We start from the raw sequence: 25,388 nt of genomic DNA on the forward strand, positions 1-25,388 counted from the left end.
TCACCTGTCGCCAGGCCCACCGGCAGGCCCGCCAGTTGGACACCTGGTCAGAGTGGGCTGGGGTCCATGGACGAGAGGTGTTGAGGGAAGCCTCTTCTGCACTCAGGATGTGGGGCTCGCTGCAGTGGGGGCTGCGGAAGGGCCCCTGCCTGGCTGGAGAGCTCAGCCTGAGAAGCAGGGCTTGCCCTCCCTGCACCCCATGTCCTCACTGCTCCCTGGTCCTGCAGCCCCTGGGTGTCCATCTTGGGTCAGGACCCACAGGAAGGTCAGGGGGGAGGATGGGGCAGGGCCTGGGTGGGGATCCAGGCTGAGGCCCCCGGGATAAGGGCATAGGAGTGACAGGGGGTCCCGTCAGAGCGTCCTGGATGCAGCATCCCTCCCTGGAAAGCCTGGGGTGTGGGCGTGACACATGCGCCCCCGCGTCTCCCAGCCACATGCAGATGAGGATGCAAGTGCAGCCTTTAGACGACAGAGTTTATTTCAGACTCAGCCTCCACTCAGGCCCGGGGTTCCTGTGGCCGCTGGCCAGTGAGGGCAGGCCACGTTCTCACAGTGCCCACCACCACCTTCTGGGAGTTCGCCTGCTGCTGCACGCCAAGGGCCACGCTAGGACAGGATGCGCTAAGGAGGGGCTGCACAAGGGGCCTCCCCAGGTGCGGTGGGCTGAGGACAGTGTGTGACGGTCGCTGCCAAAAGCAGTTCTACTCTACCTGTTATTGCATTATACGCTGGTTAGACTCAGGTGGTGCCGGGTGCAAGCTGGAGGGGCAGTCTAGCGGGGCAGGGCGGGCACAGCTGTGAGGGGCCCTCGACATCCCTGCCTCCCCGCTGGCGTCGGGGCTCCCCTGGAGCACAAGCTGGGGAAGGCGGCCCTTGGGCAGCACCCCCTCCACACGCAGGCTTCAGGGCTCCATCTTCCCACCCAGCTAGGCTTGGGTGGTGTGGGGAGGTGGCACTGAGGCTCTGCTGAGGTGACTGCTCACCCCAGGTCCGTCCCACTGCATCGGCCCAGGCAGACCCCCGGGGGTACACAGAGAGCACAGGCAGACCCCAGGGGGTACGCAAAGAGCAGAAATGGGGCGAGTGGAACCACCGCGCCCTTTAATGTCCCCACGAGGGCCGTGCCCAGGCCCAACCCATCCCGGCACCCCCACCTGCACTCAGAGACCAGCCCTGGGGGCCCAGGATCACCCAGTCGCCGGGGGTGGGGGGCCACACACAGGGTCCATTCCTTTCTTGCTGTTTCCCAGCTGTGCCCTCTCCCCACATCCCGTGCTGTGGACCCCGGAGCCTGGGCTCTTTCTGCCCTGGAGGCTGGGGAAGTCCTGGGTCAGCAGGGGTGGGCTCGGGCGTCCTCTTCACTGTGCGCGTGTTGGGGGCATATGTAGGTGTGTAATGAATGTGCGTGTGTACGCGTAGGTAAGGGTGAACTCTGCATGCACTGGCTTCCTCAGGTCTGCACAGGAAGTGGCTCCGTGGCCCCCAAATATTATTTTTTCCGGGCCAGGAAGGCCACACCGAGAATCAGGGCTATGGCTGCCACGGCCACACCCCCAGCTACCAGCAGGGGGTTGAAGTTCTCACAGGACCAGGGACCTCGGCCCCCAGGCCCCCCACTGGCAGCCTTGTCCTCCTCCGCCCCGTCCCCAGGACCCTTGGGCTCCGGGGTTGCATCGGGACTGCTGGGGACCGTGGGGGCCGTGGGGGCCGGCTTCAGGTTGCTGTGGTTGTTGAGAAGGGCAGGGTCAGCCTTGGCCGGGGTCTTCTTGGCAGGTGCCGTGGTGGGGGCTGCAGGCGGCTGCTGCTTCTCGGCCGGGGCCTCCTTCTTCGAGGACTTGGTCAAGGGGGCTTTCCCATCGGCTGCCGGGGGTACCTTGGCCTCGGTGGTGGCCTGGGGCACCTTGGTGTCAGGCTTGGGGCTGCTGGCCGACTTCCCTCTGGACTCCATGGTGGGTGGGGCGTATGGGACAGGCAGGTGGCTGCACCAGAGGGGCTCAGGACAGTTCGTCACCCCTGGGCATTCTATGGGCCTGGAGGGAGACACAAGGGAGGCTGCGCGTGGGTCCAGTCCCCCCGTGCTGCCCCGACCACCTGGTCGCCAGGCAGCCCCTGCCCAGTTCTCTGGACTCCCTGGAGCCCCAGCTCAGGGGCCTCCCGTGGGCCTCTGACACTTCTCTTTCACAGCCTGGACTCCATCTGTCCATGGCCACTCCTCAAGGGGTCCCTCCAGCCGCAGAGGCAAGGGCCACGCACAGGTGGGAGGAGCTAGGGGACCCCACTGTGCTCCATAAAATGGCCCATGCAAATGCCACATCCTCCCACCAGCCGGGGGCAGGAGGCTCTTGGTGGGGAAGTAAGGATCAGGCCAAGAGAACTGGAAGGAAGAGCATTCTCTCCTCCAAGGAGGGGAGGTGATCGGAGCCCCAATGGGAGAGCTGACTGCATCCCCTCCTCAGGAGAGCATTCCTGCTTTGCAGAGATGGACACTAAGGCACGGAGGCTGCGACCCGGCCAGGGTCCTGGTGGAGGGGGGCGGGGAGGGGCAGGAGTTGGGATCTCAGGCAGCCATCAGGGTGGGTGGGCCCACAAGAACCCAGACTTGAGAAAACTGGGGTGTCTCTCCAGCAAGGCAGGTGGGGCTGTGCTTCCAAGGGCCGTCTGCCCCTCCCCAGCCTCTGGGGCTCCCTCCTCAGCATGGGCCATGCCTGCCTCCAGCCCCGGGGCAGGGAGTCCTTGCCGAGCCCAAGGCTGTGCTGTCTCTGTGGGCAGAGGGTTCCTGGCATTAAAAAGGGTGGGCACATGCTGCACTTGTCCCGCGGGTCAGGATGGACGACAGGGTTCTGGGCTGTGGGAAAGGCGGTGCCCAGATTCTCAATGACCGAGGCAGAGGTGGGAAGGGCCCTGGGGGCCCAGCCGCCCTGAACCTGAGTGGGTCTTGCCCCAAAGCCTCAGAGGCCGCCTGTCTGCCTCTCCTAGGGAAGGATGAGAAATGCCCCCCAGACCTGCAGAGAAAGGGAGGCGCGTTCCCCACCCCCCGCCAGGTGCACTGACCACACTGAAGGTCACCCGAAGGTCACAGCGTGATGAGGGCGTCTCCAGGAGAGGCCCAGCTGCTGCCGACCTCCCAGGGAAGCCCAGCCGCCCCTTCACCCCCGCAGTTCTGGGGGGCCTCAGCTGCTGGACATCAAGTTTGCAAAGAGCAGGTGGTCTGCCCCCCCAATCTCGCTATTTGTGGCACTTACATCCCGGCCGCCGCCTCCCTCTCCCGGGATCAGCGGCGCCCTGGAGAACTGGGGGGCCCGCGCGCAAACCCAGTGACCTTCAAGGCCCAGAGCCGCCTCCTCGCCCCGCAGGACCTCGCCCCGCAGGACCCCGCGCCCGCCCCGCCCGCCGGGAGTCCCCCGCCTTACGCGTCCTCCGGCCTCCCCCGGGCTGCGCGCTCCTCCGCGGGACGACGGCGGCTGCGAACGCGGAGCAGAGCTCGGGAGTTTCCCACAATGCACTGCTCCCGGCGCAGGAGGGCGGGGAGGGGGCGGGGCGACGGGGCTCCGCCCTAGATGCGGGGGTAGAAGCTTAGGGTCCCCAGCTCCGCCCTAGATGCGGGGGGTAGAAGCTTAGGGTCCAGGAGAGCAACTGCGGGGTCCCAACCCATCTGGGACTGCCAGAGGCAGGAGGCAGGCGGGTCCTGCTCAGCATCCCCTCTAGGCCAGGGTGCCCCTTGGTCGGTGGGTGAGGGGTCGGTGGGTGGGTGTGCAGGCCTAGCCCTGCAGTCTGAAGGGAGCCGGTTATGGGAAGAGGGGACTGCCCTCCCCCGCCCCCAAACACACGCCCAGACAGACAGCAGCATCTACTTAGAATATTTATTTATCCTCTGACATGACAAGACACAAAAAGTTACAACTTCTTAAAACTCTTCAAAAGAAAAAAATATAATTCTGTAAGCAGCAGCAGCAGCTTCCAAGGTTCTGATGTGACGGGAGGGGCAGCTCCCAGGAGCAACCGTGAATTGGGGGGGGGGGGTCCAGGCCTGAGCCCCAGGTAGTGTCGCTGGGAAGGGGCCTCTGTGGAGGGCCCCGGTTTTGGGGACACAGCACCAGCACATCAGGGTCTGTCACCAACACGATCACATGGCCAGGGCGGGGCAGGGAGAGCTTCGGCTCACAGCAGGGATGGGCCCGGAGGCAGGGGGATAGGGCTTCTGAAGTGTGGTCAAGGGCCTTATGCCCGGGAAGGACGGGCCTTCTGCAGTGTACCCAGGGGCCTTATGCAGAGGCCGAAAAAGGAGGGTGGGCCCTGAGAGGACTTGGAGGGGGCGGCAGCTCCTGGCCCTCCCTCCAGAGCTGGGCAGGCACCCTCAGGTTCCACACTGGTCCCAATGCCCGCCCTCCTCCCTGGCCAATCGCAGGCCAGGGTGGAGGACTCAGGAGAGGCCAGGCTGGGTAAGTAAGTTCCCGGACGGGGTCAACAGAGCCTGGGGCACACACAGCACACAGAGCGCCTGGCCACGGCGGGAAGGGGGGCAGTCCCCGGCAGCCCCATCCCCAAGGGCCAGGCCAGATCCCCACAACACACACACGCATGCACACACACACACGCACACAGACCTCACAATCTGGGCCCCAGCCTGGGGTGAGAGCTGAGGAGCCCACCAGAAAGTCCCACAGTGGGTGGTGGGCTTGCCCTGAGAGTCAGACCCCAGGGCAACCCCTCACTTGGGATTCCTGGCTCAACAGAGAGGGCAGGAGACCCCAGTCCTCTTGCAAGGCTGGCCAGGGAGGCAGAGTCAAGTCCTGCCAAGGCGACAAGAGCGGCTGGGGAAGGACGGAAGGGCTGGAGAGCCGCTTGGGCCCAGCAAATTCAATAAATAGGTTTGTGCAGGGTCCCTGTGTGGACCAGGACGGCTGTGGAGACTGGAGCCGGTGGACTGGGGGTATGGTCCAGCCTGCCCGGCCCAGGCCCGGGGGGCCCCCAGCCCAGAGACCAGCTCTGTCCCTGGGGGTGTTCAGGCCAGGGCAGGATTGGGGCAGGGGCTAGTTTGAGGAATGTAAAGATTTCTGCATTTTCTACATAAATAAGACATTGATCCCAACGGTGCAGGCAGCACCCCAGGGGGCTGCGTGTGCACCACCTATGTGGACCCTGCACCCCGCCCCCTGCTGCCCCTGCCGACGGGAGGGCTGGGGAGGGGTCTTCCCTTGCTCCGTCCTGGGCTAGCTGCCTGGCTCCAGCCCCACACCGGCCCTGCCCGGCTGGCTGGGGTGGAGCGGGCGCTGGGCTCAGGCCTGGGGGTCCTGCAGCAGCCCCAGCAGGGACTCTGCAATGCCCAGGAAGTAGACCACCTGTGCGATGCCGAAAAGGGGCGCGATAACCAGCGCGCGGCAGTAGGCGCCCTTCAGGAAGGCCGAGGGGCCCTCGTGCCGCAGGATCTTCCTGCAGAGGAAGGACAAGAGGGTCAGCCGGGTATGCAGGCCCCCAGGCCCCACCCGCCGTGGGACCTCCCCACCTGGCACAGTCCAGGATCCCAGAGTAGGTGTCCTCATTGACGCCTCGCTGAAGTGACTGGAGCCGCGTCTTCACCACTGCAAGGGGCACTCGGGTCAGTGTGAGCCTGGCCAAGAGCTCAGTCCCGCCCCATCCCCAGCCGGGCGCCATCCCATGCACTGACCGTCACAGGGGTTGACGGCCACAGCGGCGGCACTCCCAGCCACACAGCCGGCCAGGAAGGACACGTAGAAAGGTGACTTCTCCTCGGACGCCGGGCGGCCCAGCTGGTTCAGGTTGGCAAAGAGCGGGAAGTACACCACAGAGAAGGGGACATCCCTGTGGGGAGGGAGGTGGCCGTGGGGACAGGAGGTGGTGGGGTGGGCAGGCCGGCCTCCCCCCTCCCTCCCCCCACCCGCCCTGTACCTCCTACCTGAGCAGCGTGGCCCCGAGTCCCTTGTAGAGACCGGCAATGCCGCGGCTCCGCAGCAGGTCGCGGGTCAGCTGGATGGCCGTGGGCCGAGGGGCAGCTGGAGCCTCCACTGAGGGCTGGGCACCCCCCTGGGCCGAGAGCTGGCCCTGGGCAGCCAGGATCTTCCTCTGGGCGGCTGGGGACAAAGAGGCTGCTGTCTCTTCTTCTGTGCGAACTGGGCAGGGGACACGCTCTGGCCCTCCCTGCATCCCCACCCTCCCCTCGCCCTCACCCCTTCCTGCACCTCTGCCCTCTCCCCTCCCTCCCCCCGCCCTCACCAATGCGCCCTGCATCCTGCAGCTGGATCTTCAGCATCTCCATGGGTGTGGTCACAATCACCTGGCAGGTGCCAGCCCCACAGCCCGCCAGCATCTCTTTAAGCAGGGTCAGCTTCTGCCTGTGGTAGGGGCGGGGCCGCAGTGAGTGGGAAGAGACAGGTCTACCTGCCACCCTTGGGGCTGCCCACCGTGCCTGGGCGCAGAGGATGGTGGGAGCCGTGGAGGCAGACGCAGGCCTGTGGGGGTACAGCCCCCAGCTTCCACCACTGCAGCAGCAGGCAGGGAGGAGCCCGATGGACAGACGGCCCCACAGGCAGGGGCCTGGGGAGGGCAGTGGGGCTGTCTCTGACAAAGGAAAATGGGAAATTGGGGGTCAAGTGCCCCAAAAAGGGGCTGCCCTTGCAGTCCCCCTCCAGTGATGGGGGAGCTGGTCAGTGCCCTCAAGCCCTGGCTTAAGGGCAGCAAGCAGCAGCTGGGGGCCAAGGGCTGCCGAGCCAGAGCCCCACTGATTTGACATCTGCTTTGCTCCCCTGGTCAGGGGAAAGGAGGGAGGGCGCCCCACAAGGTCAAAGAAGCCCCAAGCAAGGGGCTGAAGACAGGCAGAGCCCCCAGGTGGGACCCAGCTGGCAGGGTGGACCCATCCTTTATCTGAAGCCAAAGACCCTCAAGTGTCTGCCAGGCAGGACCCTCACCCGTCCTTAGAGAGCTGATGTCGGAAGAAGTCGTTGGCTGCCAGCTTGATGGCCTTCTCGGGGGTGACGAGGGTCAAGTTCACAGCAGCTCCTGTGGGGCAGGGGGTCAGCTGGGGGGACATGCTCGGTGGCCTGAGTAGGGAGGCGCTTGGCCAGGACTTGCCTCCTGGCTGGCAAAACCCTGTCCCAGTCACCCCTGGCCACCATCTCCTGTTCTCTCACCCACATTTGGGCCTGGTGTGTGCCAGGTAGGGCAGGGCCAGGCAGGGATGGGGCAGCACCTCAGGTTCAGGCTCTGCCATGCCCACTGCAACTTCATCTGTCTCTGATTCTGGGCAGCATCTTGCTGCTTAGGGCATGAGGATCGCCCCGGAGCCCCTGAGGCCTCCCTAGGATACCCCTCCCTTCCTGGAGGACAGATGGTGCTTGTGCTGGCAGGGGGCTGGGGCCAGAGGTCACAGGAGCGTGTGGTCTGGAGTGGGCCAGAGCTTGGGGGAGGCTGTGGAGAGCCCCCATCTCAGTGCCGAGGGCTCAGGGCTGCAGAGCTTCTGCCCAATCTAGGCTCCGGATTGTGTCCTAAGCTGCTTTGCGGTAATGCCCCCTACTCCCTCCCATCCCCAACCACAGACGGGGTCCAGCCTGTCCCAGAAGGCAGAGGCAGCTGCGGCCACCAGAGAGGAGACAGATGTACCGTGGCATCCCACGCACCAGGCACTAAGTGGGGGTGGGGAGCTGCCACGGGAGGGCTGAGAACTGCCACTCACCAGAGATCCAGTCCCCCCTGCACAGGCACAGCCCCCACAGACACGTCCACGCTCACACACCAGGCCCAGGCTGGCCGCCCTGCCGTGCCTCCCCCACCGCTCCCTGCCACGACTCGCGGGCGCTACCCAGGCCTGCCCATCTCGAGCCGAGCCGAGCTAAACCTCACCCCGGTACATGCCGAAGTAGCCCTCGGAGCGGATGGTCTTGATGAGGCAGTCGGACCTGTGGCCAAGGGGACAGGGTGAGCCAGGGCCAGCTGGGGCCGGCCGGAGGCCGGGGTCCCTGGACTGTCTAGGGCTGATAGAAGAGGCCAAGTCCTCAGCCCAGCCCCAACCCCAGTCCTGACCCACGTGGGATCTCCCCTAGGCCCGCCTGCCTCCCGTTTCCCTTCTGTCAAACAGAGTTGGGGGCACAGGAGCAGAGCCCCCACCTCTCGTGCTGCCACATGCTGGGCCCACTCCCCGCGACCGCCCGGCACACTCACATGCTCGTGTACATGCGCTGGCCGTTCTGCTGGTTCTGCAGCCTGGTCTTGGCCAGGTCGATGGGGAACACGCAGGTGACCCCGATCAGCCCGGCGATGCCGCCATTGATGAGCTTGGCTGGCAGGCTGTGTGGACAGGGGTGTCAGGACAGGCTTCCTTGACCATGGGTCAGGGTGGGGGTGAGGCATGCAGCCAGGACTGGAGTCTGACCTGATCTGCTTATCAGCCATTTAACTCGATCGCACCCAGGTAGGAGCCAAAGAGGTGGACGCCAGGCCAGGCGGGGTGGAGGTGGAGGTGGAGGAGGCCTTGAGGGAGGGTGGGACCCAGGGGGGTTGGGTGGTGCTCCACCTTCAGGGGAATTTCCAGGCGTCAGCAACCGCCACTTCTGTCCTGGAAGGATGAGGGGATGGGAATGAGTGAGGGTGGGGCCACCCGAAGAGTAATCCTCCCCCAGGCTCCCTCTCACACGCAGCCCCTCACCCACCACCCCAGACTGGAGCCGTTGCTGCGTTCTGAGGGTGCAGCCGCGGGAGGCACCTGCCACCCAGTCCCATGCTCACCCCTGGGACCACCTGGCTTCCTTTCAATCCCCCCCTCCCCACCGCCAGCGTCTTCCCAGCCAGCCTCACACGCGCGCTCACGCTCGGGCTCACGTGCACCCCGGCCAGCTCCGGCTTTTAAAGGGCCAGGCACCTCTGGGGGCAGTGCCAGGGGCCGGGGCCAGGGTGCCTACCGGAGCACCTCGACCTGGACAGCTGTGGTGACCATCCCCCACATCCTTCAGCACAGAGAGAAAAGCAGCTGGCACCTGCCCCCTTCGAGCTAGGGGCTGGGGTCCCAGGCGCCCTAAGACCCCCAACCCTGGGCTCAGCTATCCCAGGTATAGCTCTCCTCCCATGGCAGCTCCACCCAGGGCCTGCAGAGCTCCTCCCCACGATGCCCACACCCCCCACAGCCAGCCCCTTGCCCACCTTCCTCCCCTCCACTCCTCCCAGGAGTTTCACTCATGGACACACAGAAGCCAGTGATGGGACCCCTGGAAGCCTTGGGGGTGGGGGATGGCTGGCCTGAGGTCCCCTGTGGCTGGCACCCCCATCCACTACAGAGGAGGGGAGGACCGGCCTCTGTAAGCAGCAAGGCTGCAGCAAGGCTGGGGAGCCCACTAAGCAGCAAGGCTGGGGAGCCACAGCCAGCCTCAGGGGCCTCCCATAGGGTCATGGCCAGAAAATCCCAGCTTCGGGGGCCTTCCCCCACTCCCTGGGCCCCCCACAGGCCAGCTGTTTCGGGCACCGGCAGCGCCGTTGCCCAGGGCCACGCGGCTGGCTCACACCCACAGATCCTCAGGGACTCGTAACCTTCACCTCAGCTTTCCAGGGCTGGGCCATCCACCACCGACCCCCACTCCGCCACCTGCCCGCTGGTCCTGCTCTCACTCTGCCCCAGGCACTCACTCTGGATGGCTCCTCCACACTCCAGCCCAGCACTCACACAGAAGGGGAAGCTGCTGGGGGAGGAGGCGAGGGGCCGCAGGGATTGGCCGTGGGGCGGGGTGGGGCGGGCTTGGGGGGGGGGCACTTTCTCTTTCACTTTGGGCAAGCAGAGGCTTCCGGCAGCCTTGAGAGGAGGAATGAGCAGGGGTGGGTCTGACTCAGGCTGACCTGGCACGGCGAGGCCACCCACCGACAGGGACCTCAGTGCGTGGCCACCACACCCCCAGCACACACGTGTTCCTGTCTGCTGCCTGTGGGTTGAACCCTACAGCATTTCCTGGCCTGAATCTGTTGAGGGCTGGTACTCTGAGAATGAGGCTTTCTCTGGGCCAGGGTACCCTATATGTACCTGGACAGGGAATCCGGTGCTGTGGAGCAGAGATGGGCTAACACCCACTCGTGTTGGTGGGATCTGTGTCTGTTAGGGACAGATGCATGTCAGGGAAGCCTCATGCTGGGCCACACAAAAAGGCCTGCTGTCCACAGGGAAGAGCTGGCTGGGTCTCAGAGGCCACTGGTGCCACCCACAGGCCCGGCTCACCTGGCAGGTCCAGAGGGCACACGAGCTGGCACGCCCAGAGCCCTCTGCCCCACCGCCGGTCCCACTCAGGGCTTCACCGCCAGACCTGCCTTTCCCTGCCTCAGCCAGTGGTGGTGACGAGCTGACCTCTGAACTTTGACCTGATCCCTCCTAGCCCCCCCCCCTTCGGGTGCAGACTGGCCACAGCTCTCCGGGCTGCCCTGGGCCCTTCATCTCCGCTCTAGTCCCTCCCAGGGGTGTACCCTGGCCCTCCAGGGACTGAGCAACCCCCTTCCTCCTGGGAGCCTATCTCCAGTCTGCGATGAGGACACCTGCATGATGGGGGCAATCCTGAAGTCAGGCTGACAAAGGTGGGGGGCGGCCATTCGTCCCAGGAAGAGAAGCAGGCCCAGAGATCCCAGGGCGGAGAGGCAGGCCTGGGCCCGCACGTCACCCAGTGCAGCGGAGAGGAGCTTCTGGGTGGAGAATGATGACAGTGAGGGACTCTGCCTGGGGAAGAACCGGCAGGGGTTCCCTCTGAACGCCAACCCCGCCTTTCTCTGTCCTCACTCGGCAGTTCCCACCCCTGGCTTATGAGACAGCTGGCCAGGGCCCTCCCACTGCACTGATGTTGCTATAGAAACCCTGCAGCCCCAGCCGGGACCCGGGCTGTGAGCCGTCACTGTCCCCCCTTCATAGTCAGGTAAACTGAGGCCACAGGCAAGCCAGACAGACAGCAGGAGAGCAGAGACCACCCCACAGGAAGATACCGCTGCTTCCGAATCTGCAGGGGTAAAATCCTCCACCCAAGAAGCCACCAGGCTCCTCCTACCCCCAAGAAAGGCAATGGGGGTGAGGCTCCGAGTCTGGCCGGCGGCTCCCCATTCAATCTCCCGCTGTCCCCGTCCTCTTGGGGCGGTGCTTTCTATCCTGCTGGCTGGAGGGTCCCGGAAGGGGTCTCCGACTGCGCGATGCCTCGGCCAGAGGACAAAGGAGAAGCGGGTTGGGGGCCGCTCTCTGCGCTCGGAGGCCGGCTCAGGCCCCTGCCCTACTGCTGGGGCTCAGCCGACCGCTCCGTCCTCCGCCTGGCCACCGCGACTCCGGCCACGCACGTGTCCACAGATGTCCGGTGAACTCCCACGTGTGCGTCCCACACGGGTCGGCCTCTCTTCCTTGGGCCCGGGCCCCAGACACCCACCCTCGGGGACACGTGTGTGCGGGGAGCGCGCCCGGAACCGTCGGGGCCGAGCACGGCGTCTCACGCCAGGGCAGCCGCGGATCGGAGCATCCGCTGGTCCAGGACCCCCCCTCCCGCCCGCCAGGCCACGTTGTTCGGGCAGCTGTCACCTCCCTCGGCCGCCGAGGCACCTCTCGCCCCCGCAGCCCGGCCGCGCTCGGATGGGTGCAACAGAAGGGAGCCGCCGGGCAGACACTCACCACGCTCGCCGCCGCCGCCGCCGCGCTCGCCTCCCCGCCCCGCGCTCGGCCAGCACCTAGGCGGGGAGGCGCGTCCGCTCGGCGCCGCGCGCGCTCCGCCCTCGGCCTTCTCCGGGCTCCGGCTCCCCCTACTGGCCGCCGAGGCTACTGCGCCCGGCCAGGCCACAGCCACGCGCCCACCCGCCCCCTGGCCGCGGGTTCCCCCGGGCAGGGTGGCAGTTCTGCGCGCAGAGGCCGGGCCGCGCCTCCCCAAGGCCCTTTCTTGGTTTCCGGGCCTCAGGCCCCTGCAGGCACAAGGACCCGCGGGGCGCGGGCAGGTGGCAGAGCGCCGGTGGATGAGGGTGCCCTGGGGGAGGCGTGGCCTCCAGGGCAGACACAGGTGCTCCGTGGAACGGCTGAGCCGGCGCAATGGAGAAGTGGAGGCACAACCCCACCTGCCGAACAGCGATTTTGTATCCAAAGCACCCGACATGGGGCTGGGCGCAGTGGCTCATGCCTGCAATCCCAGCACTTTGGGAGGCCGAGGCAGGCGGATCACTTGAGGTCAGGAGTTCGAGACCAGCCTGGCCAACATGGTGAAACCCCGTCTACTAAACATACAAAAATTAGCCGAAGTGGTGGCAAGTACCTTAGTCCCAGCTACTTGAGAGGCTGATGCAGAATCGCTTGAACCTGGGAGGCGGAGGTTGCAGTGAGCTGATATCATGCCACTGCACTCCAGCCTGGGTGACAGAAATTCCATCTCAAAAAAAAAAAGGTAGCCCACGTGGATTACTTTGTAGCACAGCTCCTCCCTCCCAGGAAGATGAGGACCCACAGGAGGCCCCAGGAACAGTGGGAGAGGACAGGACCAGGATGTGGGGCACCTGTGCACACAGGGCTCCCTCCCCGCAGGGGCCAGGCCTCTAATTACCCTACCACCCTCTGCCCTCCAACGGCTTCTCCATCCAACAAATAACTCAAGCTCTGAGGTCAAAGAAACAGTGCAGTTTTGTTGCTCACAGGGACCTGTCCCCATACACTGGAGAGACTTGAAGGTGGGGGCTCTGTCCATCCACTGGGGAATATCTGGGCCAGCCTAAAGTCTGTGGAGCCTAGGCCTGGGCAGGCTCTGGGGGCTGTGGAGCTGAGGAGCCAGGCAGAGCGGAGTCCTTGGGGGCCAAGCCCGTGCGTTGGATGCCGTCCTGGTACTTGCGGCGGCCAAGCTCCAAGACTGCGCGCACCTCTTCAGCCACGTCCTGCCGGTCACTCTGCTCCAGGGCCTGCACCAGGAGCCCCACAGCCCCCGGCTGCCCAGCCTGGCGCTCAGCCCAGGAGAAGAGCATGTGGCGGATCTGCCCATCCAGATCATCCCTGCAGGCAGAGGATGGGCGACAGAGGGGTCCTGTCCACCTGCCCAGGACCCCCCACCACACCCTGCCTCAGAGTGTGGGGGAGTTCCCAGCTCCTTGGGCCAGCTGTGGCCAGACCTTTCCTTTCCAGCCTGGTGTTTGCCCTTCCCCCACCTCCCCCGGAAGAAACTTCTGTCAGCATCAGGTGGGCCCTCCAGGCAGCCAGGGCTCAGCCCTGGGGCTGGCAGCCAGCGGGCAGTGGGAGCCTCACCGGAACTCGTGCCGGATGCGCTGCAGCTCGCGGTAGGACACGCCCAGGTGCAGGGCCACGGCTGGCCAGTCCGGACCCAGGCGCCCAGCCACACTCAGCAGGTTGCTCTGCGTCAGAAAGCCGGTCTCAGCATCTCCCAGGTTCAAGGGTGCCAAGGAGAGGCCAGCCCCCCGCCGTGGCCCCTCGGACCCCCGAAGTCTCTGTTGGAAGGAAAAAATGCAGTAAGCCCTGGGCTCCACCCCCAACTCCACCACGTCACCCTGGTCACCCCTGGGCCTCGGTCCTGCCCCGCCCCTCTGCTGTCCCTCAGTCCCACCGGCAGCTTGATGGGCAGAGTGGCCATCCACAGGGCGTCCGCGCCCTTCCTCTGCCGGGCAGCCTCAGCCTCCTCGGGCACCTGTACGGGCACTGCACCACGGTAGAAGGACACCTGAAGGGGTATCGAATGGGGTTCAGAGTTCGGTCCTCTGCCCAAGCGGCCTGGGGGTCCTCTCCCCTCACCCACTCCCCTCGCCCACCTGGCCCCGCACAGCCTGAGCCTCCCGGTCCAGGGCGGTAGTCACGTATACCTCCTTCACATTCTTCAGGTGCGAGTAGAAGACAAAGCAGATTCTGCCCTCCACACAGTCAGGGCGGTCTAGGGGGCAAGGGTGGGCTGAGCAAGGAGGACGCGGGGAGGACGGTAAGGCTCCCTCTCCAGGACGGGGAGGGCCTACCAGCATCCACTCAGTCAGGGCGGTCTAGGGGGAAAGGGTGGGCTGAGCAAGGAGAACGCGAGGAGGACGGTAAGGCTCCCTCTCCAGGACAGGGAGCATCCACCAGCATCCCTACCAGCATCCACGTCGATGCCGCGCTCAAAGGCCGCAAAGAACTCTTCGCCCTCGAACATCTCCACCGTGTCAGAGGGCTCAGGGCCCCGGTACCGCTCCAGCAGCCGCCGAAGGGTGGCGTCCACCTGCAGGGAAGCCCATGCAGCTCCGGACCCAAAGCTCCGCACCCCACCCCAGCCCTCTGGTCGCCATCCTGCTGCCCTCCGGTCCGTGCCCCCACCTTGTTTCGGGGCAGGCACTGCAGCAGGACCTGCTCAGGGTCCCGGCGCCGCTGCAGAGCGATGAGGTTCACACGGTGCAGCCGCAGCCGCTCCCAGGCCTTCCGAGCCAGGCCTCCCACGCAGTTCTTGGTGGTGTACCAGAGCCAGTACCTGGGAGGACTGGGGGTGAGGAGGGCTGTACAGACTGGGGGGAGGGGAGCTGAGAAAGCTGGGGGGCACTGACCAGGAGAAGTGTGTGACCTGGAAGCGTGCATACAGGTGGGTGAGCTCCAGGCCCACCTGAGCTGTGATGTCATCCCAGGTGGCTGCAGGAGGGGCCCAGTACAACAGGTGCAGGCGGGAGCGGTCCAGACTGAGGCCTGGGGATGGGAGGGGCAGCAGGCTGAGGCCTCGTGGCCGGAGACCCCCTCCACCCTATGGCCACAGGTCCAGGTATGCCCCGTGGCTGCCTCTCACCTGTGATGCCGGAGGGCAGAGGCAGCTGCACGGTGACCGGTCGGAGGAAGCTGGGGGGACCGTTCTGTGAGAGGCACAGCAGGGGGCTCACTGCAGCCTCTGGTTCTCCCAGGAGGGCCTGCAGCTCTCGGCCAGCCATGCGCACCACCTGGGGCAGACAGGCCCCCTGAGCACCTGCCTGTGGGGTGAGGCGCTGCCTGCCACCCTCAGTGCTGTCCTGGCCATACCTGCATGGAGACTCGACGAGGCTCCTCAGTGGCCCCAGGGGGGAAGATGACTTTGACCCCAGGATGACCCGAGGAGCACAGCAGTGTCCCCTCTGGTGGCACCAGGCAGGCATTGGACACAGGGCGGGAAACCACAAGGAACCAGGAGAAGTGGGGCGCCTGGCAGTGAGCCCAGAGCCGCTGGGACGGGGGAGCGGGGAGGTCAGAGGAGCCTGGGTCAGGGCACAGCCAGCCAGGGACACAGGGGAGCAGGATCCAGGAGGGACGGGGCAGGTGGAAGGTGCCAGGGACACAGGGAGCAGGATCCAAGAGGGACAGGGCAGGGTGGAAGATGCCAGGGACACAGGGAGCAGGATCCAGGAGAGACGGGGTGGGTGGAAGATGCCAGGGACACAGGAAGCAGAATCCAGGAGAGACGGGGCGGGTGGAAGATGCCAGGGACACAGGGAGCAGGATCCAGGAGAGATGGGGCGGGTGGAAGGTGCCAGGGACACAGGGGAGCAGGATCCAGGAGGGACGGGGTGGGTGGAAGGTGCCAGGGACACAGGGGAGCAGGATCCAGGAGGGACGGGGTGGGTGGAAGGTGCCAGGGACACAGGGGAGCAGGATCCAGGAGGGACGGGGTGGGTGGAAGGTGCCAGGGACACAGGGGAGCAGGATCCAGGAGGGACGGGGCGGGGTGGAAGGTGCCAGGGCGAGGCTCTGGGCAGGGGTGTACAGCTCAGGGCAGCGGCTCTCCACTCGCCAGTGGCAGGCCTGGGTGGCCCTCACCTGGGGTGCCTCTTCCTCCAGGTAGGTCTCCAGGTCACCCCAGCTGTTGTCATTCCGGGTCCTGACCACCACTTCACGGCAGCGCCGGGCCCGCGGTGGGGTGAAGAGCAGCCACAGCCCCACATCCTGCCAGGCAAGGACAGTGTGACTGCTGGAGCCAGTGAGGGCTGGAGCCAGGCCTAGGCCCGCACACTGCCACCCGCCACACCCGGGCCCGCACACTGCCCCCGCCACGCCCTGGCCGTGCCTGCTGGAAGGCCACACCGTGGGGCTGCAGCTCTAGCACATGGCTGAGCAGGGCATCATGAGGACCCAGGGGGACGAGGCCTGGCTCTGGCAGCAGCAGCCGATAGCGGATGGTGATGGGGGTGGCAGTGGCTCCCGCTGGGAACTGCAGGCGGACGCCACAGGCCAGGGTCACTGAGCAGCCTCGAGGGGTCACAGGAAAGCTGAGTGAGGAAGGAGGGAGCAACGGGTTAGACCCAGAAGGGCCTACGTGTCGGGGCCTGGACCCAGGAACTCTGGAGAAGGTGTCGGAGGGGCCGGGGTGACAGGCAGACAGACTCCTCTCCAGCCCCCTCAACCCACCCCATACCTGTCCAAATCTGAGGTCAGGAACAGTCTGGGCATTTCTGGAATGAGGGCTGCCACTGTGGAGGGGACAGACATGTGCTCAGGACAGTGAGGAGACTCACGTCCTATCCCAGGCCTGCCCCTTCTAGCACCAAGCCTACCTGGTGAACTCGGGGCGCCTGGCGAGGCCTCGCCCAGGGGGTTCCCCTGCAGGCGCACGAAGGGGGCGTCTAGCAGCTCAGGGGGCAGGTCCCGGAGCTGATTGTCCCTCAGGTCAAGCCGGGTGAGGAACGGGAGGCGGGCCAGGCCAGCTGGCACAGAGGCCAGGAGGTTGCTGTGCAGGACAAGGAGCCGCAAGGACCGAAGTCCCGCTGCGGGCAGGTGCTGGCTTAGGCTCGGCACCAGCCCGGCCTGCGGCGCTGGGACACTCCTGCTGCCGCCTCCCAGAGCAGCTGTTTCAGACTCTCCTCCACAGCTGGGCTCAGAGAACTCCGACAAAGCCGCTGAGGGAGTCTCAAAGGCCAGGGAGGTGGAGGGACAACCAAGAGGCAGCTGTGGACCAAGCCTGTGGGTGCAGAGGCCCCTGCAGAAGACAGGCAGGCTTCAGGGGCCCTCCCGTGGGGCCAGTGTGCCAGGGGTGCAGGGGCTACTCACCTAGAGAGGCCGGGAGGCTCTGCAGCCGGTTGGAGGCTAGGTTGAGCTCCAGGAGGCTGCCCAGGCCTCCAATCTCAGGAGGTAGCGTGTCCAGCAGGTTCTGAGAAAGATCGAGGCGCTGCAGGGTGGATAGGGCCCCCAGTGCTGGGGGCAGCGTCTGCAGGCGGTTGTGTGTCACCGCGAGGAAAGTGAGGGCGGGGATGGCCCCCAGAGCCTCAGGCAGCTCAGAGAGGCAGTTGTGAGACAGCAAGAGTGCACCCAGACCTCGCATCCGCAGGACACAGGCCGGCAGTGTCTCCAGGCTGTTGAAGCTCAGGTCCAGGTGGGCCAGATGGGCCAGGCCACTCAGACCAGCAGGCAGGTTGGTCAGGGCACCCCGGAGACAGGCACCCAGTGTGTCCCGGCGTTGCCCTCCTGGGAAGGGGGGAGGCGGATGTGGCCCTCAGAGCCAGGGTCCGAGGTCCAGATCGACCCTGCCAGCCAGAGAAACAGCTGCTCAAGAGGCACAGACCTCCCACCCCACCCCCACCCCAGCCAGACAGGGACAGACAGACAGAAACACTGGAGAGGTGCCTGCAGATGGAAGGAGACAGGGGTGGAGACCACCGGCTCATCTCAGCTGACAACCATCACCCACAACCTTCCCCAGGAACAACATCTGCACTGTGGTCTGGAGAGACCCCCACTGGGCAGCGTCAGGGTCCAGGAGCCAGGGCCCAGCCAGCCCCACACTGGGGGTGGTGATTGCCGAGGATGGCGATGGGGCTGGACAGGACCAAGAGCAGAACAGTTCACACCTGGGGAGCCGGAAGGGGCGGCCTGGAGCTGGGGCTGGGACCCGGGTTTGCCTTTGAGGACATGCAGCAGAGGCAGGGCAGAGTGAGAGATGCAGACAGGGCCCAGAACAGGTGGAACTCACCTTTGAGGACCAGGGAGCGGAGGCAGGACAGGCTCTGAGGCAGCTGGGCCAGGGTGGCCTCCAGCAGCTGAGGGTCCTCGTGAGTGCTCAGACGCAAGAATTCCACCTGCAGCAGCTGAAGAGGCTGCTGGACACACAGGTGCAGCAGCTGCTGGCAGCCCCTGGGGTACAGGTCCAAGCTCAGCCGGTTGCTGCCCAGGAAAGGCAGCGCCCTGGACCCTGCATCCGAATCCTCCGAAGCATCTCCTGCGGCAGCAGCTGCCTCCAGCTCTGGCCCCTCCACCGTTGCAGCCATCGCCCACCGACGGTCCTTGGAGGCCAGACATGTCCCAGCACGCAGGCAGGCCTGTCCAGACAGGGCCCGGGGAAGCTGCAGAGGCAGGAGGAGGAGTGAGCGGGAGCCGGGGTGGGCCCTTCTCTTTGGGGAAACAGGGACTCTGGCTGGAGTGGGGAGCTCTAGAGCCAGGCCATCTGGACCTGGACTGCAGAGTGGGGGAGACCTTGTGGTCACCCTGAACCCCAGAGGCCTGGGTCACCACTGGAAAGAGGGTTGGGGAATGGGACCGCCATGGCTCGCAGGAGCACCAGGCAGGGAGACCTCACTATGAGCAGCAAAGCCGGGGGAGTGAGGCTTCAGTCCTGGTCCTGGAAATCTGGCCAATGGAGCCGTGGAGCTGCGAGGTCATCGGGGCTGTCCCCCAGTCCTGGACATGAGTCCCCCTTCTATTTACATCCGTTTTACCAGGAGGGCCGTGACCCTCCTCTACCGCGGGGGTGACTGCGACCCGAAAGTCAGGGAAGGCGGTGTAAGGGTAAGGGCCTGGGGCGTGAGCCATTGGGCAGCTTCGGGGTCCTGGGGCCGGGACCGCAATTCGTGAGCCCCGAAGGAAAGCTCTCCCGCCCTTTCCAGTTCGGTCCACTGGAGAGGGTGGTGCGCCGCGCATGACGGCTCAGACGGTGTCGGGGGCGGGCCCCAGCCCCGAGGCAGGCTCGGGATCACCCGGGCGTCGGGGATGGGAACGGCCCCCAGCCTCCCAAAAGCAAACGTCCACCCGCCGCCCCCTCCGTCCGCCCGGGCCGGCGCGTACCTGCGCTCCAGGCGGCGCGCAAACGGGGGCTGCTCAGTGGGCGCTCGGCGCCTGGGATCCCGCCGGCGGGTTTCTGGGTGGGCGGGGACCGCAGACCCCGCCCCTTGGGCCCCGCCCCGTCGGAACTCGCCCCCTGCGCCGGGCTGGGGTCCACTGGGGAGGTCTCCCGGCTCCTCCTCGACCCGCCTTCCCTCCGCCTGTCGCAGCCCCGGAGACGCGGACGCGACCCGTCCATCTGCCAAGCCGCCCGCGCAGCTGCGCTCGGCTTCCTGTTAGTCCGCAGGGTCGGAGCCGTACATCTTCCCCCGCCCGGAAGGCCACGAAACACGCCCTTTCCGAGGTTCTCGGGGCCCCGGGCCGCTCCGAGGCAAACCCGGCCCCAGGTGCGTTCCCAGGCCGGGGTGACGGGGGTACTCTTGCCGCTGCCCCGCACCCACCCCTGCTGCAAGCCGGAACAATTGCAGTGCCCTTCCCAAACCAGCCCCAACGGCCTCCTCCGGGAAGCCTGCCAGGACCTCCTCTCTGGGCCAGCAGAGACCCTTCCTTTCGAGTCATCACTTTGGGCCAGAAGCAGTGAGCCTCCTGGCGCTGTCTCCTTCAATCGCGCAGGAGAGAAGGCGGCTTTAAGAGATAAGATACTGAGTGGGCGCGGTGGCTGACGCCTGTAATCCCAGCACTTTGGGAGGCCGAGGCGGGTGGATCACGAGGTCAGGAGTTTGACACCAGCCTGGCCAACATGGTGAAACCCCGTCTCTACTAAAAATACAAAAATTAGCCGGGCGTGGTGATGCGCGCCTGTAGTCCCAGCTACTCAGGAGGCTGAGGCAGAAGAATGGCGTGAACCCGGGAGGCGGAGGTTGTAGTGAGCCAAGATGGTGCCACTGCACTCCAGCCTGGGCGACAGAGCAAGACTCCGTCGGAAAAAAAAAAATCTGATATTGCCCGAGGCCCTGTAGCTGGTGAGGGTCAAAGCCAAGAACCTGAAATCTGCCCTATCCGCCTTCCCCACCATCATGATACCCCCGAGCGGGCCTGTGCTTCATTCACCAGCTTCCTCGCCCAGGAGAGCAGGTGCTTGGGGAGGGAACAGACACCACCAGCTGTGCCTGCTTCTTTGCTCAGGTCATATCAGCGGCTCCTTCTTCCTTCCACTTCCCAGCTACACCATCCCTCCCTCTGGGATGGGCAGGTCTCTTCCAGGCCTCCCTGCTTCCATTCTCCCCAGCCCCTTCCACGTAGGGCCTGGAGGGGTCTTTTTTTTTTTTTTTTTTTGAGGAGTCTGGCTCTGTCCCAGAGGCTGGAGTGCAGTGGCGCTATCTCGGCTCACTGCAAGCTCCACCTCCTGGGTTCACGCCATTCTCCTGCCTCAGCCTCCCGAGTAGCTGGGACTACAGGCGCCCACCACCACGCCCAGCTAGTTTTTTTGTATTTTTAGTAGAGACGGGGTTTCACCGTGTTAGCTAGGATGGTCTCGAACTCCTGACCTCGTGATCCACCCGCCTCAGCCTCCCAAAGTGCTGGGATTACAGGTTTGAGCCACCGCACCCAGCCAAGGGATCTTTTTAAAAACCAACCACAGGCCTGATGCTGTGGCTTATGCCAGTAATCCCAACATTTTGTGAGGCTGAGATTGGCGCATCACTTGAGGTCAGGAGTTCAAGCCCAGCCTGGCCAATATGGTGAAACCCTGTGTCTACTAAAAATACAAAAATTACCCAGGTATGGTGGCAGGCGCCTGTAAGCCCAGCTACTCGGGAGGCTGAGGCACGAGAATGGCTTGAACACGGGAGGCGGAGGTTGCAGTGAGCTGAGATCTCAGCACTGCACTCCAGCTTGGGTGACAGAGTGAGACTCCCTCTCAAAAAAAAAAAAAAAAAAGCAGGCTGGGCGCGGTGGCTCACATGTGTAATTCCAGCACTTTGGGAGGCCGAGGCGGGTGGATCATGAGGTCAGGAGATCGAGACCACCCTGGCTAACACAGTGAAAGCCCTTCTCTACTAAAAATGCAAAAAATTAGCTGGGCGTGCTGGCTAATACTGTACACCTGTACTCCCAGCTACTAGGGAGGCTGAGGCAGGAGAATGGCGTGAACCCGGGAGGCGGAGCTTGCAGTGAGCCAAGATAGTGCCACTGCACGACAGAGCGAGACTCCATCTGAAAAAAAAAATAAAACGAAAAATAAACAAATAAATAAATAAAATAAAAAGCAACCACAGAAATATTATTCAGCCTGAAAAACGAATGAAGTTGGGCATGGTGGTGCATGCTTGTATTCCCAGCTACTCAGGAGGCTGAAGCAGGCAGGCTTGAGCCCAGGACTACAAGGCAATATATAGCATGTGGTGATAGCACAGCTCCTCTGAATAGCCAGTGCACTCCAGCCTGGGCAACATAGCAAGACCGCATTTAAAGAAAAAAAAGACCTGTCCGGGCACAGTGGCTCACACCTGTAATCTCAGCACTTTGGGAGACCCCCCCGTCCGGGCACGGTGGCTCACACCTGTAATCCCAGCACTTTGGGAGACCCGTCCGGGCACAGTGGCTCACACCTGCAATCCCAGCACTTTGGGAGACCCCTCCGGGCACAGTGGCTCACACCTGTAATCCCAGCACTTTGGGAGACCAAGGCAGGCGGATCACCTGAGGTCAGGAGACCATCCTGGCCAACATGGCAAAACCCCGTCTCTACTAAAAGTACAAAAAAACTGGCCGGGCGTGGTCGGGGGCACCTGTAATCCCAGCTACTCGGGAGGCTGAGGCAGGAGAATGGCGTGAACCCAGGAGTCAGAGGTTGCAGTGAGCCGAAATTGCGCCACTACACTCCAGCCTGGGTGACAGAGCAGGACTCCAGCTCAAAAAAAAAAAAAAAAAAAAGACGTGAAATAGTGATACATGCTACAAAATGGATGAACCTTGTGAAAAAAAAACGTTTAGCTGGGGAATATGGTTCCTTTTCAACTATCCAGCCAAGAGAGACATTAGAATGAGACCACAATCACACCCTGTCCACTTTGTCTCTTGAAACTGCTTGGTATTGCCAGAAGTAGCTATAAATTAACCTAATAATGCCAGACTAGGCACTATAACCCACACCTTATAGCTTAATAATGTACAGCCAATCACTAATCAGTCATTTCTGTAAACCAATGAGAATTCCTGATAAACTTTCTATCAGTTTGCTCCCTGTCCCCCTTTTTTGCCTTTAAAAATCCACTTGTAGTCTGGGCGTGGTGGCTCACACCTGTAATCCCAGCACTTTGGGAGGCCGAGGCGGGTGGATCACAAGGTCAGGAGATTGAGACCATCCTGGCTAACATGGCGAAACCCCATCTCTACTAAAAATGCAAAAAATTAGACGGGCGCGGTGGCGGGTGCCTGTAGTCCCAGCTACTCGGGAGGCTGAGGCAGGAGAATGGTGTGAACCCCGGAGGCAGAGGTTGCAGTGAGCCGAGATGGCGCCACTGCACTCCAACCTGGGCTACAGAGTGAGACTCTGTCTCAAAAAAAAAATCCACTTGTAGGTTGGGTGCAGTGGCTCACAACAGTAATCCTGCCACTTTGGGACACCAAGGCAGGAGGATTGCTTGAGACCAGAAGTTTGAGACCAGCCTGAGCAACATAGCAAGGCCCCATCTCTACAAAAGATTAAAAAACAGGCCAGGCAAAGTGACACACACCTGTAATTCCAGCACTTTGGGAGGCCAAGGTGGGTGGATCACCTGAGGTCAGTCAGGACTTGGAGAGAGGCCTGGATGACATGGCAAGATCCTGTCTCTAAAATTAAAAAAAAAAAATTAAGGCCGGGCACGGTGGTTCATGCCTGTAATCCCAGCACTTTGGGAGGCCGAGGCGGGCGGATCACGAGGTCAGGAGATCGAGACTATCCTGGCTAACACGGTGAAACCCCATCTCCACTAAAAATACAAAACTCAGCCGGGCGTGGTGGCGGGCGCCTGTAGTCCCAGCTACTCGGGAGGCTGAGGCAGGAGAATGGCGTGAACCCGGGAGGCAGAGCTTGCAGTGAGCCGAGATAGTGCCACTGCACTCCAGCCTGGGCGACAGAGCAAGACTCTGTCTCAAAAAATAAATTAAAAATAAATAAAATCCACTTATAACTGCTGCTCATCCAAGTGTAAATTCAGAGCAACTTGAATCTATGTTCCCAGGATGCAATCCTCAAGCGTGGCCCACATAAACTACTCTGTATTTATATTAAATTTGTCTTAGCATCTTCCTTTTAGGTAGGTACTTGAAATTTGAAAATACACTGAATGAAAAAAGCCAGACACAAAGGGCAAAATACTGTATTATTTCAGTCTTACGGGGTGCTAACAGTTGTCAAAATCATAGGAACAGAAAGCAGAATGTGTTTATCAAGGGTGGGGGAGCAGGGAATAGGGACTTTAATGGGTACAGAGTTTGTTTGGGATAATAAAAAAAAAGTGAGATGGGGCTGGGCACAGTGGCTTGTGCCTGTAATCCCAGCACTTTGGTAGGCCCAAGTGGGAAGATCACTTGAAGTCAGGAGTTTGAGACCAGCCTGGCCAACATGGTGAAACCCCGTCTGTACTCAAAATACAAAAATTAGCCGGGCGTGGTGGTGGGTGTCTGTAATCCCAGCTACTCAGGAGACTGAGGCAGGAGAATCGCTTGAACCCAGGAGGCAGAGGTTGCAATAAGCCAAGATTGCACCAGTGCACTCCAACCTGGGGAACAGTGAGACTCTTCAAAAAAAAAGAAAAAAAAAGTTGGGGCTGGGCGCGGTGGCTCACGCCTGTAATCCCAGCACTTTGGGAGGCCGAGGCGGGCAGATCACGAGGTCAGAAGATTGAGACGAGACCATCCTGGCTAACACGGTGAAACCGCATCTCTAAAATACAAAAAATTAGCTGGGCGTGGTGGCGGGTGCCTGTAGTCCCAGCTACTCGGGAGGCTGAGGCAGGAGAACGGTGTGAACCCGGGAGGCGGAGCTTGCAGTGAGTAGAGATAGCGCCACTGCACTCCAGCCTGGGCGACAGAGCAAGACTCCATCTCAAAAAATGAAAATAAATAAAAAAAAGTTGGGATAGATGGTGGTGATGGTTGCACACCAATGTGAAGGGACTTGCTTAAAACATTGAATGAAACAATAATCCTGGCCAGGCATGGTGGCTCACACCTGTAATCCCAGCACTTTGGGAGGCCCAGGTGGGAGGATCGCTTGAGCCCATGTTGGACAACGCTGTCTCTACCAAAAAGTTTTAGCCGGGTGTGGTGGCACACGCCTGTGGTCTCCCCTAGGAGGCTGAGGTGGGAGGATCACCTGAGCCCAGGAAGTTGAGGCTGCAGCGAGCTGTGATCGAGCCACTGCACTCCAGGCTGGGCGACAGAATGGGGCCCAGTCTCAAAAATTACAAAATAAGAAAAGTCCCATTGTTCCCAGGATGGTTTCCCGCCTTTACCCCAGATGTGTGACCCTGAGCAAGAAAACCTTTCTGTACCCAACTGCCTCATCTATAAAATGGGGGTAATGAGAACGAAGCCACAGAAGGCGACTGTGAAGTCGAGTTCCAGTGCTTGACGTACACACACCCCAGGGTTTGCACTGTGGTTAGAGCCCAACGGGAGCTGGCGCTGCCTGCTAACACCTTAGATATCTGCATCTGACCCTGTTCCTGGTGCTCGCCCCGGATATTGGCAGGGTTGGCTCCTTCTCATCTCTCAGCTCAACCTTTCTCAGGCTGCCCAGACCAATTCTCCCTCTGTCCCTGTCCTTCGGATCGCCTCCTTATTCACCTCCTGCGTCCTCGCACACGAACTCAAGTCCTTCGGAGGCAGGGCCAACCCTGTTCCCTCCCAGGACCCGAGAATGTAGCAGGGTCCCTGATGTGCTGATGTCCACATGGACACCAAGGTCAGTTCTGGGCCAAAGCGGCCAGCGCAGGGGCTGACCACTCGGACCTCATTCCTTCCTGGGGTGAGCGGGCGACGCTGCCTCACGTCATTGTCCTGCCCTCCAAGGCTCGCGCTCGTCCTCTGGCAGGACGCCCTAACACCGCAGTGCGGAGGCGGCCTCCCAGGTAGGGCCGCAGTCGCTAAGTCCGAGGCGGCTGGCTCACCTCACTGAGCCGGGCTGGACATGGGACCACCGGTCGCCGCGGCCAGGGAACCACCAAGGCGTCAGGGCGAACCTACCGCCAGCAGCCTCTGCCCGGGCCCACGTGCCGTTTCGCGTAGGCCCGCGGCGCAGGCCACTTCCGGCAGCGGTGCACCATGGGACTTGCAGTTCGCTGGCAAAGGTTGAGTCCCGGGCGTGGCGGCCGCGCCGCATGTTGGGAGCTGCCGGCGCCGCGTGGCATGCTGGGGGCGCTAGGTACCGAAGGCAGATGTCCCGTTGGACTCGCTTCGTCCATCGCCCCCACGAGTTTCGGGGGCCCTTCGCCCA

At 63.1% G+C, this 25,388-nt stretch overlaps 4 protein-coding genes across 28 annotated transcripts; 1 reads left to right on the plus strand and 3 right to left on the minus strand.

Annotated features, from left to right (window-relative positions):
• Positions 1-457: 457 nt before the first annotated feature.
• Positions 458-3,507, minus strand: CEND1 (cell cycle exit and neuronal differentiation 1). The gene is made up of 2 exons (XM_054438986.2): positions 3,411-3,507; positions 458-2,030 (listed from the first exon to the last, which is right to left on the minus strand). Exon 2 carries the CDS (start codon positions 1,946-1,948, stop codon positions 1,490-1,492), a length of 459 nt encoding a protein of 152 aa, XP_054294961.1. The 5' UTR covers positions 1,949-2,030; positions 3,411-3,507; the 3' UTR covers positions 458-1,489.
• Positions 3,508-3,846: 339 nt separating this feature from the next.
• Positions 3,847-12,467, minus strand: SLC25A22 (solute carrier family 25 member 22). 12 transcript variants are annotated; one of them, XM_063670653.1, is made up of 12 exons: positions 11,624-11,698; positions 10,519-10,662; positions 10,016-10,084; positions 8,384-8,566; positions 8,173-8,298; positions 7,855-7,910; positions 6,924-7,014; positions 6,232-6,350; positions 5,915-6,089; positions 5,666-5,820; positions 5,504-5,579; positions 3,847-5,430 (listed from the first exon to the last, which is right to left on the minus strand). In XM_063670653.1, exons 4-12 carry the CDS (start codon positions 8,401-8,403, stop codon positions 5,277-5,279), a joined length of 972 nt encoding a protein of 323 aa, XP_063526723.1. In that variant the 5' UTR covers positions 8,404-8,566; positions 10,016-10,084; positions 10,519-10,662; positions 11,624-11,698; the 3' UTR covers positions 3,847-5,276. The 12 variants fall into 12 exon arrangements, with proteins under 12 accessions (XP_063526723.1, XP_054294972.1, XP_063526728.1 ...); XM_054438997.2 differs by lacking the exon at positions 11,624-11,698 and adding an exon at positions 11,019-11,282; XM_063670658.1 differs by lacking the exon at positions 10,016-10,084 and having other exon boundaries at positions 11,624-11,686.
• On the plus strand, positions 11,033-11,683 carry PANO1 (proapoptotic nucleolar protein 1). The gene has a single exon (XM_054439005.1). It carries the CDS (start codon positions 11,033-11,035, stop codon positions 11,681-11,683), a length of 651 nt encoding a protein of 216 aa, XP_054294980.1.
• A 128-nt stretch (positions 12,468-12,595) lies between the features above and the next one.
• On the minus strand, positions 12,596-25,255 carry PIDD1 (p53-induced death domain protein 1). Of its 14 annotated transcripts, XM_063670652.1 has the most exons (17): positions 25,063-25,151; positions 22,684-22,738; positions 17,877-18,246; positions 16,958-17,371; positions 16,465-16,674; positions 16,326-16,380; positions 15,978-16,179; positions 15,731-15,856; positions 14,960-15,139; positions 14,733-14,880; positions 14,500-14,635; positions 14,276-14,426; positions 14,057-14,180; positions 13,744-13,862; positions 13,542-13,655; positions 13,226-13,425; positions 12,596-12,976 (listed from the first exon to the last, which is right to left on the minus strand). In XM_063670652.1, exons 3-17 carry the CDS (start codon positions 18,169-18,171, stop codon positions 12,718-12,720), a joined length of 2,733 nt encoding a protein of 910 aa, XP_063526722.1. In that variant the 5' UTR covers positions 18,172-18,246; positions 22,684-22,738; positions 25,063-25,151; the 3' UTR covers positions 12,596-12,717. The 14 variants fall into 14 exon arrangements, with proteins under 14 accessions (XP_063526722.1, XP_063526721.1, XP_054294963.1 ...); XM_063670651.1 differs by lacking the exon at positions 22,684-22,738 and having other exon boundaries at positions 25,063-25,213; XM_054438988.2 differs by having other exon boundaries at positions 14,960-15,856; positions 22,642-22,738; positions 25,063-25,149.
• Between the last annotated feature and the right edge of the window lie 133 nt (positions 25,256-25,388).

This window comes from Pongo pygmaeus, chromosome 9 (genome assembly GCF_028885625.2).
Source record: "Pongo pygmaeus isolate AG05252 chromosome 9, NHGRI_mPonPyg2-v2.0_pri, whole genome shotgun sequence".
Classification (NCBI taxonomy): domain Eukaryota; kingdom Metazoa; phylum Chordata; class Mammalia; order Primates; family Hominidae; genus Pongo; species Pongo pygmaeus.

Bases quoted from the DNA above. Each gene is read 5' to 3' on its own strand.
- CEND1 (XM_054438986.2), bottom strand. From the start codon at position 1,948: ATGGAGTCCAGAGGGAAGTCGGCCAGCAGCCCCAAGCCTGACACCAAG.
- SLC25A22 (XM_054439000.2), bottom strand. From the start codon at position 8,403: ATGGCTGATAAGCAGATCAG. The intron at 8,299-8,383 runs GTCAGACTCCAG...CTGTCCACACAG, and splicing joins ATGGCTGATAAGCAGATCAG to CCTGCCAGCCAAGCTCATCA. The intron at 7,015-7,854 runs GTGAGGTTTAGC...CCTGCCCCACAG, and splicing joins CTACTTCGGCATGTACCGGG to GAGCTGCTGTGAACTTGACC.
- PANO1 (XM_054439005.1), top strand. From the start codon at position 11,033: ATGGGGGTGAGGCTCCGAGTCTGGCCGGCGGCTCCCCATTCAATCTCC.
- PIDD1 (XM_054438991.2), bottom strand. From the start codon at position 18,171: ATGGCTGCAACGGTGGAGGGGCCAGAGCTGGAGGCAGCTGCTGCCGCA. The intron at 14,427-14,499 runs GTCAGTGCCCCC...CAGTCCTCCCAG, and splicing joins CAGGTCACACACTTCTCCTG to GTACTGGCTCTGGTACACCA. The intron at 13,426-13,541 runs GTGGGACTGAGG...TCCTTCCAACAG, and splicing joins CTCTGCCCATCAAGCTGCCG to AGACTTCGGGGGTCCGAGGG.